At 45.6% G+C, this 13,012-nt stretch overlaps 1 protein-coding gene across 1 annotated transcript; it reads right to left on the bottom strand.

Moving 5' to 3' along the window:
- Window positions 1–6: 6 nt before the first annotated feature.
- On the bottom strand, window positions 7–2,325 carry HTR1A (5-hydroxytryptamine receptor 1A). The gene has a single exon (XM_042028267.1). The coding sequence runs from the start codon at window positions 2,172–2,174 to the stop codon at window positions 936–938; it is 1,239 nt and encodes a 412-aa protein (XP_041884201.1). The 5' UTR covers window positions 2,175–2,325; the 3' UTR covers window positions 7–935.
- Window positions 2,326–13,012: the final 10,687 nt, after the last annotated feature.

The following is a 13,012-nucleotide window of genomic DNA, read 5'->3' as shown; positions in this document are numbered from 1 at the left end:
AAAAAAAAAAAAAAAAAAAAAAAAAAAAGAAAGAAAGAAAACGCTACTTCGCAGGCTGCTTAAACTCCCTGTGCCGTTGTGTGCGCGGTGAACTCAGGGACAGTCGCACGGCGCCAAGCCTTTCCTTGCTGGGAAACACTCGGTCAAAGGCATTTAAAAAAAATAATCCCCATAAATCTCCATGTATAATGAGGCGTGCGGTTGGGGTTTTAAGTCCCATCAATTCCCTCTGTTGTGACAAAGGGAACCCCGGTGAACTGGAAGGTCTTAGCATACCAGGAGAGCTGTCAGGCACACGTAATGCAGACGGGGACATTGCTTTAAGAACTTTGCAAGATTACCAAACACGGGTGCTTTTCCCCCAAGAACATCCACTTGAGGGTTTCACAAACAGGGAAGCAACGCGCCCCAAACTCCTTCCTCCGCTCGAGGAGTCGCCTTCAGCCTCCATACTCACACTGCCAGACCGAGGTCGGACTCAGTCCACCGCCGACGCCTGGTAAATCCAAGAATAATCCCCAACACGGCGGTTTCCTGCATAGGGTGGTTTTGTTTTACCGATGCTACTCGGGCAGACGCTGTGGTTTACAGCCACCACAAGCAACGACCTGCAAACCCTAAGTCTACCCAGAATGATGGAGAGTGGAAGGGAGGCGGGAGCGCCGGCACCCGGCAACGGAGGCCCGGAGAGACGAGGGCGGCCACGGAGCCCTGCCGGGCTGGGCGTCCCCAGCGGAGCCCTGCCCTGATCCGGGGGGCTTGTCCAGCGGGCGTAGAGAGAGTGACTCGGGCGCGCTGCGCGGAGCGGGGAAGCCGGAGTCCCCCGCCCTTCGGACGGCGCTGCGCAGGGGCTGGGCGGGGGCACACTGCGGCTCGGGGCAGGCGGGTGGAGGAAGTAACAGGACCCCGCTTGCCCCGTCCCGGAGTGGTGGGCTTCACTGCCGGCAGAATTTGCACTTGATAATTTTCTTAAAAGCACTTTGGAAGTCTTTGTTGAAATAGGCATAGATAATGGGGTTGAGAAGGGAGTTGGAGTAGCCCAGCCAGTTGATGACTGCCCCCAGCCACTCGGGCATGTAGCACTTACTGTCACAAAAGGGCAGGACCAGGGCCACGATGAAGAACGGCAGCCAGCAGAGGATGAAGGTGCCCATAATGATGCCCAGGGTCTTGACAGTCTTCCTCTCCCGGGACAGAGCCATTCTCCGTTTAGCTTCCGTGTTCTTCTCGTTGCGGCTCTCGAAGGAGGGCGGCGGTGGGGAGCCGCACGCCTCGCTGGGTAGCGGCAAGTGAGTCTTGGAGGAACTGTTGCAGTGCTGGACCTCGATGATCTCCAGGGCGGTCCCGTCCTGGCCCTGCCGCACCGCGCCGTTGACACAAGCGCCGGGTTTGGGCTCTACAGTCCGCCGCCAGCCCTTGCCGGGCTCCCCGTTGCCTTTCTTCACGGTGGCCGGAGAGAGGGTGAGGCAGGTGTCGGCGATTTTTTTCTTCTCTGCTTTCTTGACTGTCTTGCGGATCCTAAAGCGTGCCGCCTTGAAGATGCGACCGTAGAGCACCAGCATGAGAAGAAGCGGAATGTAGAAGGCGCCGAAGGTGGAGTAGATGGTGTACCCGTGGTCCTTGCTGATGGTGCAGGCGTCGGGGTTCGAGCGGTCCTCCGGCGTCCTCCAGCCCAGCATGGGCGGGATGGATATCAAGAAGCCGATAAGCCAGGTCAGGCTGATGAGCACGGCCGCCCGCCGGGGAGTTCGCTTGTTAACATAGTCGATGGGGTCCGTGATGGCCCAGTACCTGTCCAAGGCGATGGCGCACAGGTGCAGGATAGAAGAGGTGCAGCAAAGCACGTCCAGCGAGATGAAGATGTCGCAGGTGACCTGCCCCAGCGTCCACTTGTTCAGCACCTGGTAGAGGGCCGCCATGGGCAGCACCAGCACGGACACCATGAGGTCGGTGACGGCCAGCGAGCCGATCAAATAGTTGGCCACGGTTTGCAGGGAGCGCTCCAGGGCGATAGCTGCGATCACGCAGGCGTTGCCACTCACGGCGCACAGGATAAGTGTGCCCAGGAGCAGGGAGGTGAGCACCTGGTAGCCCAGGGTCACCTCGGCGAGGCCGGGGCCGCTTGTTTCCTCGGGGGAGCGCGCTGGGGAGGTAGTGTTGTTGGCCACATCCATGCCGGGCGGGGGGGCGGGGGAGGGGGTCGCTTCAGGAGATAGACATGGGAAGAGGCGCCGGTCACTTGTGCGCTCCCCTGGCAGGAGGCATCGGCGCCCCGTGCGGTTTGGCCACGCCGGGCACCCCCCGCTCCACCACCCCTCCCTCCCCTATATAGCGCGGCGGGAGGCGGCCGAAGCTCGGAGGACGGCGGCTGGCGGAGCCGCCCCGCGCCCGCCCATCCCCGCCGCCTCTGCCCAGCGCGCAGCCCCGCGCGGTGGGGGCGGCCCTCCTGCCGCCGCTTGCCGAGATGCTGCCCCTCGCTCTGCCGCTCTCCCGCGCCGTTCCTCCCTGCTCTGCCTCTCCGCGCTCCCCTTTCTCCCTCCTCTCCTTGCCTCCTTACCCTCGCCCCTCCCCCTCCCCGTCCACTCCCCACCCTCCGCCCCTCCGCGGGGGTCTCGCTGGGTCGCCATCGTCGGGTGGGCGCGGATGTCATTCCCCTTCGTCCCCACCTGTTTGGAGGGACACCGCAGAGAAACTCTCCACGACTCCCCCTCTTACCCCCGCCCTTTACAAATCGTTCCGCAGCTCTGCGCCCGGCAGTGGTGGCTCTGGGCTATCCCGCAGGACCAGCGCCGAGGCGGAGGGGAGACAAGGGGAGAGGGAATTCTGTGAGCGGGCACTGCTGGCTGCGGCGCGAGGGCAGCGCACACCCGGGCTGCCTGGGGCTGGGGTGCCGAGCGGGCGGCGCTGGAGGTGTCGATCGCCACCTGCAGGCAGGCGGTGGCCGCCCGAGGGCGCGGCGCCCGCGGGACTCGGCCGGGCACCGCCGGCGCGGGACCGGCCTGGCCGTGCGGCTCGGCACTCGCCTGCCCGGCCGCCGCAGCGAGCTGCCGGGGCTGCCCGGGAGCGGCACCAGCCATGCAGGGGCAGAGAAGCGGGAGCGCGGCCGGCAGCGCTCGTGTGTGTCTCGAGAGGGACCCCTGTACAGCCCGACAGGGCTCCCACTCGGCCGCTGGTGAGTGCTGTAGCGATGAAAGCCCTGTTGGGATGATTCATGCCGTCGGCCCAGCGCCCTGCCGTCGAGGGCTACGAGCCGGTGCGCAGCTGCCCGCCCGCCCGGTTCCCCGTAGAACGGCGATATTGCTCCTCGGCCCTCCCGAGAGGCGAATGACGGTACAGCGCACTAGTGAAATGACTGTCCTCTCACGACATTAACAACCGCGACAGCAACAAAAATAAGTGGTAAAAAAGACTGAAAAAATCCCAAAACAATAAAATGTTGTAGGTTGTAGTTCAATCCGATAGGAGAGGAAAAAGGCTGTGTCTGAAAGTGAAATGAGAAACATCACTGAAAGCAATCTTAAATAAAAAAAGTGTCAGATTGGCACATCATAAGCAAATCAGTTATTATCCAGTAAGTAGAACCAACAACCACAAACAAACAAACAAAAAAGTGGTTTTGTTTACAGGGTTAACTCTATCTGTCTGTGAAAGGCAAACGAAAGTTCTCCAACACAACTTCTATAACAGGTTTCCTACTATCTTGCAGCTCATTGTTTTTAATAACTTGAGATCTTTCATTCTGTTCTGTAATTCTGCCATGCAAGCTCAGTAAGCGCAAAGAGCCAAATAAGTAATTGCCTAACAGGAAGATTTGCTGATTCTAACTTAATCAAACTTGAGATGACGTTCAGAGTCTGCTTTGCACACCCTCAGGTTTCCTTCATCTTCTGTCAGTCAACAGTTCAAGCTGAATTTACAGCTTCAAAACGTTTGGACAGATCCCAGCCAGTACCTTTTTACGAGGGTTCCAGACAGCATCTCTCTGCCCCTAGGCTTGCGTTCTCCTCTGTAAATGATCAAGGCTTAGAGATTAGCTGGATCAGAGCTGCACCCCTGCATGCCTGTTGTCCCAGCTGCTCACACTAACATTTACAAGATCTGTGTCCTACTGAATGAAGACTTAATGCTGTTGAGACACAGACGAAATGTAATCGATATTTAAGTATGCATTATGGTTTCACTGTCAACACCAATTTTCTTTTTAATGTCTCCTTAAATGCATGACACGGTTGGCTTCTAAGCAACTACCTCTTTAAAGACTGTTCTCCTTCAGTGAAATCAAAGTTTGTGCTTCTTGCTATTTAGCACCAGCCTGAGTTTAAAAATAAAAATTTAAAAAAAAGAAAAAAAAAAGCATGTCTGGGAGGCACGGAAATCTCGAGCAGATTCTCCCAGCTTTCTTGCATGGTGGTGGGCAAGTCATTAGCCTAATTAGATTATCTTGAAATTAGCGTTTCAAAGCCACAGGGGATTCGAGCTTTTGGGGAAACTGTTTCCAGAGATGTTTTGTGCTGACATGGCCAAGTGAAGCTAATCCCAGACACTTTTTGGCAAGAAATCCAATGAGAAAACATTGACAGGGTCCTTTTTCAACTGAAATATTTTAAATCGGCTTTAATTTTTAAATTTTTTTCAGAGTTCGAAATTCATCTCTCTCTGAATTAAATTGAGATGCAATTTAGGCAACCGTGGATGAAGGGGAGGGAGTAGGAGGTGGAAGATGTAGACGAAGGGAAAATTCACCCTTTTGATGTGAGAGTGTCTTTAATCCTACTAAGCATTTAAACACCAAAATTCCACTTAAACTTTTAAGCAACTAAATGATGTCCTAATGTCTTTAGATAACCCAGGTGAAGAACCTAGGGAAATTCTTGGAAAACCATATAGTCATACAATCCAACCTGACTTGACAGTAAATGAAAACTTTACACACACAAAAAGGCAAAACATTAATATTATTCAGTTAAGATACAGCAGCAAACAAGGGGGTCCTCTGTAAGTACAAAAAGAAAAAGCATTAACGATGGTGTCAGAACATTATTTTCTGAAAAATTTCATTCTACTTTTCAAAAATAGAAAAGGAGAGACTACATGTTCTTGATGCTCTCAGATTATAAATGTATTATCTATTTGTCAAAGTAAAACTAAAATGCCATAATTTGATTGCAGCATTTTGTTCCTGCAATTGCATATTGCACTTTGGTTTGAAAAGGATTTGAATCTTGGGCTTTTTTTAAACTTTTCACCATGATAAAATGCAGCACTTGTGGTATTCAAGAAATTATATTCCAGTAATGATTTCAGAATTAAAGGATTAAGGAACTAGGGAGTGAAGGAAATTAATTATTTCAGTTCACTGAAACTGATAGTGTGTGTACAGGTTTCTGTGAGAGAAGTTCCAAACAGGTGGAAGGAAACACGTGACAGGAGGCAACCTACCAAATAGTTCCTTCTTGAATTTTCTATTTAGGCATCTTGGAAGTATAGTCAAAAGGAATTATCACTACATAGTTCAAAACCTTCTGAGATACAGCTGTAACTTTAAAATACAGAGAAGCAAACAAGAACTTAGTGTCTGAAGTGACTGTATCATTGAAACACATCCTCTTCACACAAGGACATGTAAGATCCACTTCAGGATATCTGCTCCCATCTTTCATAAAGCACAAAATATTTCACAGTACTTTAAAAAATGTAAGCTTTATCCTGTAAAACACTGAAAGATAACAGAAGGCGACCAAAAATCTTAAGGCCAAAGTTAGTGTTGTAGCTGCATAGCTCTCAGCCAAACTGTTTTGGATCAAAATGAGTCCAGGTTTAGTAAACTGCTTAGTCCTGACTTTGTGGACAAGATGAATCAGCTGGGACAGTAAGTGACTTTCAGTACCAGTAGCAGAACTGTTTCCTGTGTCCTATCTCTGGGTATAGCCAGTTTGTGAAATTCTGGATATGAGTCAAACTCATACTTCTGAAGTGGGAAAAAAAATAAATTAATCCTACAATTAGTCTAATCAGAATAAATACACTACAAAGCCGGTACAACAACACAACAAGGAAGTATGAATTTTCAACTTCTGAATCACCTTTGTGCCATTTTAGTATTTTTTCCTCTTTTAGAGCAAGGAAGTGGGCTGTGTAGTTTTCCATGCCATCCTGTCCAGCCAGCCAAAAGCTGGTGAGCTGTGGCCCACTAGCAGCTGTGCAGAACTGAGACATTCCTTTAGTCCTGCAAGATCATCTGGGATCTAACAGAGGGTAGAACACAAGCACATCACTCAGCTTCAGCGCCGTTAGGTGCTGCAAAATACTGAGATATCTCTCAAGCTGCTCCTTACCATTCCCAGTTCTGTACCAAACAATGGCACCCAAGGCCAGGCCTGGAAAGATCTGTTAGCTCCATGCTGGACATGCTAAGTAGCAGTGCTGCTTTATGGCTTTAAGATGCCTTGAGAATGGTACAGCTGGGTTCACTGTTGCAGCAGGGATTACTGCAACAGTTCACATGCTGTGATTTCAGCTTTTGGTGGCACAGCTCCAAAGCCAGTCATTTCTATTCCCTCTTTATTGCACACTTAGAACCAGATCAGTAATCTGGGCCTGACAACCCAGAGGAACAATCTGAAAGAAGCAGGAATAACTACCATCTCAGAATGCTGAAATGCCTCTCTATTTTTTTTTCCATAGTATTGACCATATTTTCCATCGCCTCAGATATCCCACTTGACATTGTCATAATAGAAAACAGTGGGCTGATGACAAGTTCCCATGTCCTATTCTCATTCCATTCATCTGCCTTACTGCAACTCTTATGCTCATCATTTTTATTAAAGACAGAAACTAATTCTTTATAACATGCACACATATTTATTTGGTACTTTTGCCTTTCTCTGCCAAGAGTTTACAGTAGTAACTAAAATTACATCATAACTCAGCAGGGCTCACGAGAGGGGATAATCCATTTCACCTCACACTCTTAGAAGTAATAGAAGAGTAGGTAAACATTTCATCTAAAATGAGTAAGTGTTATGTATATTCAAGCAATATCACTGAAGTGAAACTGTTACTAGAGATGCCTGCTAAGTAAATCATGGGGCAGCTTTTATGCAAGTCTAGAAGTATAAAGATCAAATTTAAAATGTTTGCTTTCATATTCTCCCTCTGTAAAGTAAAGAGACTTTCAAGCATGTTTGTTTGAACATAAGTTTTCATAAGTTTGCAGAAAATTCTCGGAATTTTGACATTCTATGAAAACTGGAATTTAGGATTCATTTTCCATGCTGCCCCTTCTGTATAACAGTGCAGCTGTGATGAAGGAAGAGCTGTGATAATGTCTTTTAACCATTTGTGCACATTCTTGATACTAAAGCTGCTAAGCATGAATTTGACTTCAGAAGAAACTCTGGGCAAATCTACTTAGTCATCTTAATCATGCTGTGGGGGGAACAAAGCAATGTTCCAGCTCTGCTGAGGTTTTTATCAGCACATCCATGTCAGAGACAAGGGACAGCAATGCACAGAACTGGTGCATTAGGAGCTGGTAAGAATCACCTCTGTGGTGCAATGCAGTCCCAAGAATCCAGAATATTGCCTGAATGGATTATTAAAAACTGTGTTCTGATATTTGCGATCTAATTAAAAAATACTCACTCGCAATTCATGCTTTCTCAAAGTTTTCAAAAAAAAAATCATCTTAATATTATCCCATACACAACTCTAAAATTGATAACTAGCACTGAGGAACGTCTTGGTTAAATCAGGCTTTTTCTTACAGCTAATTAAGATTATTTCATCTATTTATTTAACAGTCACATTGATCTTATAGCAAAACACATAACTAGCTTAAACTGCTGAAAATACATACCCCCTTCCAGAAGTATTCTAGATCTTAAGCAATTTTCACAGGTTTTATACAATGTTTGCCTAACTGTTTAAACAAGGAGTGCTGATATATTCCAGGCTTCGCAATAATTTCTAGTTTTTCTCTCACTAGTTATTTTATTTATGGATACATTTTAGCAGAAAAACTCAGGTTTTTTTGTTTGTTACCTTACCCCAAGCACCCCCTTCAAAAAAAAGACTGGCTTCTAAATGGGAAGGACTTTAATACAATGAGCATTAAAAGACTTTCAAATAAATTTTCATTTAAGGAGATTTATGCTCTAAAGATTTTTATTGCAAGGATATTTTTTGCCATTTTTTATATGTATAGTATTTCACTTCAGAGGAGACAAAGAAACAAATTATTCTATAAGAACAGTAAGTTATGAAAATACATCTCTAACTAGACTTCTACAGGCATCACCTTTAAATATCAGGCCAATCTAAATGAGTTTATCAGGATTTTCCAAAACAAAGTTAAGGTATATGAATCTTTCAATTGAGTTGCAGGTATAACAACTGATGACTTCTGCTCTTACCATGTCAGAACTTCAATACTACATTAGATTAAAAGTAAATTAAATACGCATCATTGTCTCCTTATCAACAAAGACAGAAACCAGAGTTTCAAAATTATTGCTTATAAAGGATATAAATTCTCCAATTTTATGCACACTGGCTGGAGCTCAACAGTAGCGCCTGCAGTTCAGTATATTAATCCATGTCAAGTTTTAGAAAAGATGTTATTATGATTTAATTTCAATTTTCTCACATTTAAATTAATGTAATACTCTTATTTTAAAAATACAGCTTGGAAAAAGCAGGGCTGATGTATAGACAATAAAGGTTTTGCCTTTGCAAAGTAACTTTCTCCTTTTAAATGAAAAACAAGTTGTTTTATCAACACAGAGATGAGTCACATGGAGTTACAGAGGCCCACACAGACTCTGCTTTTAGACTGACACTGACAAAGGCCATGAGGATATTGTCTTTGCTGATCTATTAATCTCCTTTACCTAGGGCATTAGTTGGCACAGTAGTAAACCACCATCTATTCCGAAGAACCTGGGGCCTTGTTCAGGAAGAAAAGTTGTGGGATTTTTTGCTGGAAGTAAATGTACTCTTGAGGAATTATTCAGCTGCAGCTGCCTTCTTTTTCTTTATGAGTTTTCCTGGTACAATTTCTGTGCCATGCACAAATGCTAGTGCTTGAGGCAGTTGGAGTGTACAGCCAGGGATGCAGTGTAAGGTAGAAATGCCCCTTCAGCAGCATCCCCTACCTGATGCCAGTTTAAAAGTGTTCATTCACTGTTGCCACTCATTAACTTTCAGGCACCCTACTGACTAATAGGTTTCAGGTTAAGTTAATCACCCAGTGTTCCTATGTAACAAATGGAGTTCATCAATCCACAAAAAACATACACAAAAGTTGCTGCCTTGAGCATACAGCCTCTTAATCCTTCCATGATCAAATGCTAAGAAGAGTGTTTCTTAGCCTGTTCTCACCAAAGCTGTTCAGCTACCCAATTCCATCAGCAGAGCTAGAAAACTCAGGAAATTGCTGTCTGTTTTCAAACAGTTTTAAAAATCCTGGGGCTTTGGGTATAGAGTGATGAAAGGCAGCGCTACTACCTTGTCTTGGTTGTGTTTGTATGGGATTAAGCCAGTTCAAAATAAACCTGCTGGACAGAGTTCAGTCTGTGAATCCACATAGATGAGTTCTCAGTGTTGCTAGGAAACAATCAGTTCTGTGTGTTCATAACAGCAACAATGTGGGTTCTCTTGAGCTGACCAGGGAAATAAACAGTAGAAAAGGCCAGGATACCAATGAGTAGCTCAGGCCACTGTCCCCCACCTCATTTCCAGTCTATTCACCAGATGGCCTTAAAGGACATCAGCAAAGGAAACCATACAATGAGGGCAAATAGATATTTTGGCTAACTATGCCACTTGGAGGCACACAGAGAGCAACACATTATATGACCTAATGAATGAGTTTACTATCAAGATAAGCCATACAGATCCTGTCTGCTACAATGGAACAAAGCTCATGAAGCTACACTGAAGTGAGATTTGATCAAATCTCAGCACTAGGGAAAGAGTATGGGAGGTTTCATATAATTTCTTGGGTGATGATGTTGTTCCTTGATGACATTAATTCTTTTTCAGTGTTTTTATGATGTGTTAATCACTCTTTATAAGCTCCTAAACTCTAAGCAAAATTTCTGTCCTCTCAGGACCTCTATCATATCTGCCACAGACGTTCACCATTCCCTTTCTAGTCAAGTCATCTGAACTCCCTCTTCACAGTTTCTGTTGTTACTCAGTTAAATTCAAAATAAGTAAAAATGGGTGAGGTTTTTTTAGCCTGAGATCACCTAATTAGGGTTTCCTCATTTTTAATCTCACCTGAGCAGATGAGATCAGACTTTGAGGCCCTCAAAGCTATCTGAATGGCACACTACAACTGTGTAATTGTACTGCAATATCCTGCTAAAACTTCTAGGAATCTTCATCTACAGGTAGGCTTTTTGAGAATGAAAGTCTTACCCATAGGCACATGTTAAAATGAACTCAGTTGCAAAGCTAGCAACTTATTAATTTGATTATAGGCTGCTTCCATTTACATCAAAGAACTCATCATTGTAGTACCGGTATCTGTGCCACTACAAAAAAAAAAAATCCAAAAACCAGGAAAAACATTAAAAAGAAAAAACATAAGACAAGGTATTAAGAAAATTTTAACAAACCAGACTCTTCCTTTCCATTTTCTGCAATAATTTTCTCTTAATGACTGTTCATACAAAAGAGTCACGATATGTTTTATACATCTAGTACATCATGTATCCCACAAGGTTTGTCACAGTTTTTCTTGATAAGACAAATTTTATGTTAGTCATGAAAGACTAGACAAGCTTTTTTTAACCTGTACTCTGGTGCAATACACAATTGCATTACTGTAAAGAAGAGTAGCATTATGTCCCTGAGAGGAGCAATTAATTTCTGTCTTTCCACTTCTTCAGAGGGGAGAGTAAAATGCCAGTTTTTACCTCTTTCTGTCCATCTCCTTTAGAAGAAAAAGGAGTACAGCAAAAGGTTCTTTATTCCTTCCTCTCTGAGTACCTGCGGGACATTCTATTTTCCCCCACGCGACACTGATTATGTAAACTAAAAAAAAAAAGTAGTTTATTCATTAACTATACAAAGTTATTCTTAGGTTTTTCTAAAGATGGGTCCATGAAAATTAGCACTGCAGCCACACATCCAGTGTTTACTTTCTATCAGTCCTCTTCTGCACTATATTCCATTTTAGTAAGAAATCAATATTATGATATCACCCATGAATTCAATTGCATTTGGCTTACCCTCCATTTCTGTTTGTGCAAGACTATAGTGAGTAATTATGCTGGCTAAGGCTTTTCAAACAAGAAAAGGAGTAAATAGTTTTCTGTATAAATGCACATACTGGTTTTGTTTATCTTAATGTCAGATTAACATTGCCATCATGGGGATAAATTTGTTTGTATTTAATTATTGCAAGACAATGAGAGACACTAGAGTTGAGGAAGATGGCATTTATGACTCTTTTTGTCTGCAATATCATTCAAGTCAATAATATATCTGGATCCAAACACACAACAGAGGAACCCAAAAAAAAAGTTGCCCATTTTCTTACTTATGCAAGTCTTGTATATTCATTTATGGATTCATGTTTTGAACTGTGGCTGCATCCTCCTCAGTGGTGACTTCTATCATGGTAATGCGGTGGGATGACTCTCATCACTGGGGTGCTGCCGTGGGTGGCTGTGAACTCTTTAGGAGAGACAGGTGAAGCAGGGGAAGTGGTGAGATAGCCCTGTGTGTTAAGAAGTGCTTTGATTGTATTGAGATTGGTGATAATGAAGATGACACAGCTGAGAGCCTCTGGGTGAAGAGTGGGGAACGTCAGCAGGGCGCAGCTCTGCAGGGATTCTGCCAGAGACCCGCCAGCCAGGGTGAATGGGCACTTGAGGTGTTCTACAAATGGCTGCCAGAAGGCCCATGGTCACCAGCCTTTGCTCATGCACAACGTCATCTTGCCAGATGTCTGCTGGAAATACAACACAGCAGATAGGAAGCATCTAGGAGGTTCCTGGAGTGTGTGGGAGACAACTTTCTTATACAACTGGAAAATGAGCCTACCTGAGGAGGTGCTCTGCTGGACCTGTTGTTTGTGAACAGAGGACTGGTGGGTGATGTGCTGCTCAGAGACTGTCTGGAGCACCAGGAATGTGAGAGGTTGCAATAGTGGCTGAAAGAAGGAGGGGCACCAGCAGAACTTCCTCCTTGGATTTATGGTGGGCAGACTTTGGCCTGTTTAGGAGATCAATTGGCAGAGTCCTGTTTTATATCTTTATTGATGATTTGGATGTGGGAATTAAGTGCACCCTCAGTAAATTTGCAGACAAGACCGACTTGGGTGGGAGTGTTGATCTGCTTGAGGGTAGGAAGGCTCTGCAGAGAGACCTGGACAGACTCTGTCAGTGGGACGAGGTCTCAGCTGCAGGAGGTTCAACAAGGCCCAGTGCAGGGTCCTGCATTGGGTCACAGCAACCCCAGGCAGCTCCACAGGCTGGGGGAGGAGTGGCTTGAGAGCTGTTGGACAGAAAGGGACTTGGGGGTGGTGCTTGACAGTGGCTGAACATGAGCCAGGGTGTGCCCAGGTGACTAAGAAGGCCAATGGCATCCTCGCCTGGATCAAGAATAGTTTATCCAGCAGGACTAAATAAGTGGTCATACCCCTGAAACTTCACCTTCAGTACTGTGTTCAGTTCTGGGCCCCTCCCTTTGAGAAGTAGATTGAGGAGTTGGAGCATGTCCAGCAAAGGGCAACAAGGCTCAGGAAGCATCTAGAGAAAATGTCTTATGAGGAATAGCTGAGGGAGCTGGGTTTGTTTAGTCACAAGAAGAGGAGGTTCTGAGGAGACCTCATTGCTCTCTACAATCCCCTGAAAGGAGGGTGTAGCCAGGTGGGGGCTGGTCTCTCCTACAGTGCCTGCAGTGAGAGGTCTAGAGGAAATGGCCTTAAGCTGAGACAGGGGAGATTTAGATTAGATATTAGAAAACATTTTTCCACTGTTAGGGTGGTCAGGCT

The sequence above is a fragment of the Corvus kubaryi genome, unplaced genomic scaffold (genome assembly GCF_017639235.1).
Source record: "Corvus kubaryi isolate FWS band 111438036 unplaced genomic scaffold, C.kubaryi_AGA036_p1.0 37308, whole genome shotgun sequence".
NCBI lineage: Eukaryota > Metazoa > Chordata > Aves > Passeriformes > Corvidae > Corvus > Corvus kubaryi.
Note: the sequence above shows the minus strand (reverse complement) of the source record. Positions and strands in the feature narration are given on the sequence as shown.